Source organism: Etheostoma spectabile, chromosome 5 (assembly GCF_008692095.1).
Source record: "Etheostoma spectabile isolate EspeVRDwgs_2016 chromosome 5, UIUC_Espe_1.0, whole genome shotgun sequence".
Taxonomy (NCBI): domain Eukaryota; kingdom Metazoa; phylum Chordata; class Actinopteri; order Perciformes; family Percidae; genus Etheostoma; species Etheostoma spectabile.
The window spans coordinates 36,852,686-36,857,522 of NC_045737.1; the positions used below are offsets into that span (position 1 = coordinate 36,852,686).

A 4,837-nucleotide genomic window follows, 5' to 3' on the forward strand; every position below is an offset into this window, starting at 1 on the left:
TGCTCAGAAGTATTGTTTCCTTTTTGTTCACTCGTCCATATCCCGTCATGACACAGTGGTGTAGCTGCCAAGGCTGGTTGATGCATTTTCTGTTTGCTGCAACAAGGAAAACTAGCCAGCTGCTTCAACTCCCTGAGGATAAGCCGCCTCCCACCTTCTCAACAAAATGACAACATGGTGTCCACTGTTTCCACGGAAACAGCTCATGAATAGATACAGCGTTATTGGTGGTACTAATAGGTGTGAAGGGATTGCTTATTTTTGGTCTTTGTCAAATATCAGGGAACCGCGTGCCATCCAATGAAACGTGGCAGGGTGTGTCTGTGAGGTGGCATGTGCTGGTACATGAGTTGGTGTATTGGATTTGTTTGCCATGTGGGGGCAATTGGTGAGTATCTACTGTATGTACCCGTTGCAGTACCTGACACGTGGGTGCAAATAAGCCAGCTTTTCTCTTTGAGAATAATTTGGTATGGTAGGAGGTGTGTGTCTGTGTGTTAACTAGAACATCCAAGTATTCCTCGGGGGCCTGTGCTGATTTGGAGCCCTAAATTCAGACTTAGCATGTCAGTCCCTGTCCTTACTCTTGTCTTCCCCTGCTATCCCACTTTACTCTTGGTGTCTTTGCTCTTTCTTTTTTTTCCTTTCCTCATTCAGCCCAGCATCCCTCCACCCCCTCCATGGTTATATCGAGGATGGAGTCCCATGGATGTAATCACATGCTTGTTGTATTTTAGACCTCTAGTCACCTCTCTCCAGTTAGCAGGCTCTAATGTAAGGCCGCTTACCTCAAACCCACACTGCTAATAAGACACTGTTTCAGTAATAAAAAGATTTCCACCTACACTAAAGCTGCGTTTGAACTGAAATGGCATCTACAACAAAAACAAAAAAAGTAATAATAAGCAGGTATTTGGGACATGCAAAAGGAACACTACAATTGTTATTTTTTGTCTCTCTCTCTCTATATATATCTATATATATATATATATAGATATATATATATAAATGTTCTTTAAAAAATCATCTTAAAAAATTACAAATATTAATATATTAAATATATTTATTTATATATATTTTTTAAAGATGATTTTTTGGGGCATTTGAGGACTTTATTTTTATAGGACAGATGAAGACATGAAAGGGGAGAGACGGGGGGGATGACATGCAGCAAAGGGCCGAAGGTTGGAGGTGAACCTGTGGCCGCTGCGTTGAGGACTTACCCCCTACGTATGGGTGTGTGCTCTAGCAGGCGAGCTAGCCAGGCGCCCCGAACAATTCTCAACAATCTGAGATGTATGACTGCAGCAGATTCAAAACTAAACTTAAATACTTAATTAAAGGCGGTCTAAGCAATGTTAGGTGATATTACTACTTTCAAACAAAACAAGACTTGCGTGCCCCCCCCCCCCCCCCCCCCCCCCCCCCCCGCCCCCTTCTTTGGTTTTGCGCACTATCCTTGCTACTACTACTCTTGCGTGTTGTCTTTTTGATCGTCTTTTTACCCTGTCATCTGCTAAATTTGTTTCATTTATTTATTAATATTTTTCTGTCCTTGTATAGGTGTTCCATCTTCTATTTTCACTATTACAATCGTGTGTTATATACTGTATGTTTATTTGTATTGGTTTGGATGTTTCTTCTGTCAAAGCACTTTGTAAATGCTATACAAATAAAGGTTTCATTATTATTCTAACTAGGACACACAGGGTGTTATGGAATGAGAAATACATGTTAAATACAGTACAGTAGTGGGTTTGCTCAAAGCTTGTCAGTATGTGGTGGGATGTTTTTGTATTTCAGGCTAAGAACAAGGCCGGTCTGTGCTTCTTTGTCCCTCTGGCTATCCTGCGTCACTTACATTTTTTAACAATTATCTGATTATAGCATTGGTGCTGAAAATGGATCCAGAGTTAAATATAGAGCATCTGGCTATAGTTTCATGGCTCTACTCCCCACACCAACCTGCCACGCATTTACATGTTAACCTAATTACATGGCCACTTGCTCTGCGGTGCACCCAGACAGCTCAAGTTTCCTGCCTCTTGACGTCAGACATGCTTTTTTGATTCCTGCTGAAATGTGTGTCTACACAAACATACATGTACATGCACTACTAGGCTGTTAAAGAGCTTATTTCCCACATCAATCAGACTGCCTCATCAGACAAGGTGAACTGCAAACAATACACTGTTCCTCTAAAATATTTTAAACTACTAACTCCTTTTTGAGAATAATCTGAGTTTATTTAATTGAAGCATATTTCAGCGTAATCTTAGTTTATTTCTTAAATGCTTGTATTTATGAGCTTAGAATTTGAAAGTCTTTTTTATCAGCTACTGGACGTGCGAAACATACTATGGTTTTTATGTGGTGCATAAAAATGACAAACGAAGGAATCTTGACTCTTGTACAAACGTACACACACACTGTTGAAACTAAACCAATGTTTACCAATGTGTTTTTTTAATCCCACAAACAGGCCTCCCTCCAACAACCAAGACTGTTTGAATCTATGTACTTCCTGGTTTGAAGGCCTAACAAACCGACTTAAAGAGAGGCTGCAAACAGCTTAGAATAAATTAATACTGAGTAATTTTGAACTTGGGTTCATATAGGTGGGTCCCAATTTGTTGAGGTTGCACTATTACATTCAATTTATCGCACTGTTGTGACAAAAAGAGAGCAGTTTTCATTCCTACCCTCACCTTTGGTCATGAAGGCTGGGTCATGACCGAAAGAACCAGATCCAGGGTACAAACGGCAGAAATGGGGATACTTTGGGTTGGAGTAGTTTGAAGGATGTTCTGAACACAATAAGATGAGCACATCCTCAGGAAAAGGCTTTATGGTGAGATCATTCTGTCATTTGAGCAGTAAGAACTGATGCATGGTCAAATTGTTCCTTGTGCAAATCCTTCCAGCGCTGTTAACGTTTGACTAGGGTCAGAGGTCATGTTGGACAATGGAGCAGCAGATTTGGCCTGAGGTTAAACTGATTGCGACAATTAGGGTTTAGCCTTAAATTAACCACCAACTTCCTCTGCATCTCTAATTGTATTTTGCAAGGTACCCACGGGTTGTTAAGGGTATTGAAGTCTGAAATTTAATCTCTTACAACAGGTCTTACATTTGGTTTCGTCCTTTTGTAGGTTTAAATAAATGCCGTAATGTCATAAATAAATATTGTGTGGGTAACATTTAAATTTACTTTGGTATTTTTAATTAAATAGCATAATCCAAATGAGATACAAATCTGTATTCATTTTATGTTATTGGAGTACAAACACACTTCACACAAGTGCCTTATTCAATTTAGGCAATGATACTTTGTAAATAATTCTTTTCTCTGGCTTAAAATCCTTTCTGATTTCCCATCATTTGGCAATGCAGTTGGCAATAAATGTCATCCTAGGTGGTAATAAAAATGTCTTAAAGGTGCTCTAAGCAATGTTACACATTTTTTAGGCTACAACATTTGTAGTCCCATATATCAAACAACACACTGTAAAAGACGCGGTCTCTGTAGACAGCCCAGGGTCCACACACAACAACAAAAACAAACTGGGCCCACCTGCACCACCAAACCTGACCAACAGAGTTCCAGCGTTCCAGCCAATAACCAACAAGGAGGATTTGGGGGTGGGGGGGTTAGTGTACGGAAAGGAGGGGGGGGCACAGGATGAGGAGGAAGGAGGGGCGAGCTAGCCTCTGTTTGTTTGACAATACTTCAAACTAGAGCCCAACCAAAAAAAGAATTTTTAAAGCCAATACAAATATATGTACGTATGGTTATTTAAAAATTCCAATACATTGGCCGATATGTGTTTTAAAAAAAGAAATCCAGAAATGCGTAAAAAATAAATAAACCGTTTACCCTAACATCAGTTATTTATGAGTTCTCACTATAATAATATGATAATTTGTTTTATTGTCACAACAGAACAGAGGAACATCAAAATATATTAAAGTTCTGATAAATAAAAATACAAACTTAAGATATAAAACTTAAAGTCTTTTGAATAACAAACTAGAACTGCAAGCAGTTGTGACCGGGGTCCAAATATCATCGCGCCAATCAGCCCAACGCGAGTTGACATCGGCGAACCGGTGGAGCGTGCGGAAGCGGAATCCAAAGTGTAACGTGGGGAGGCAAAGGTTGAGAGGTTCCACAGCCCTGCTGAGGGAACCGCATAGCTTTGCTACCACGGTTCCCAGCCCCTCGGGCTTGGACCCCTAAAAAAAATAATCAGTGTTGCCAACAGGGACGTTGTAGAGCACCCTCTAGTGGAAAAACTATGCAACGGCAACATTCATAACATGGTTGACCGTCCGTTTTTATTTAAATTTTAAATATTCATTGATCAGATTCAGATAGTTCGTAAAAAGACCTAATATTGGCTGATAATATCGGCCCGCCGATATATCGGTCGGGCTCTACTCCTCTAGTGACATCTCCCAACATCGATTAGAGCACCTGTAAAAAGAATCCTGGGGGTACCCGGTTTTGGAGTACTGATTGAGTTTACTGATTAATCTCAACGTCTTGTGTGTTTGCACCCCAGTGTGCTGTCAGGGCAGCAACCCAAGGCCGAGTCCTGGTCCTGGAGGGACTGGAGAAGGCCGAGAGAAATGTTCTGCCCGTCCTCAACAACTTGCTGGAGAACCGGGAGATGCAGCTGGAGGACGGACGCTTCCTGATGTCATATGAGCGATACGACAAGCTGTTGCAGGTCAGAGCAGCTCCCTCTCCTACATAGTCCTACAAGTGAAACACCCTGCAGGGTTTTAAGTAGGGCTGGGCAACATGCAGAAAATCAAATACCACAATATTTTT

The 4,837-nt window shown here is 40.8% G+C and overlaps 1 protein-coding gene across 1 annotated transcript in view; it reads left to right on the forward strand.

The window, feature by feature from the left end:
- Positions 1 to 4,837, forward strand: part of vwa8 (von Willebrand factor A domain containing 8) — a 119,578-nt gene that overhangs the window by 41,573 nt on the left and 73,168 nt on the right. The window contains exon 5 of the mRNA XM_032515259.1: positions 4,566 to 4,733. Coding sequence (XP_032371150.1) covers positions 4,566 to 4,733 — 168 coding nt within the window. The remainder of the gene's footprint in view (positions 1 to 4,565; positions 4,734 to 4,837) is intronic.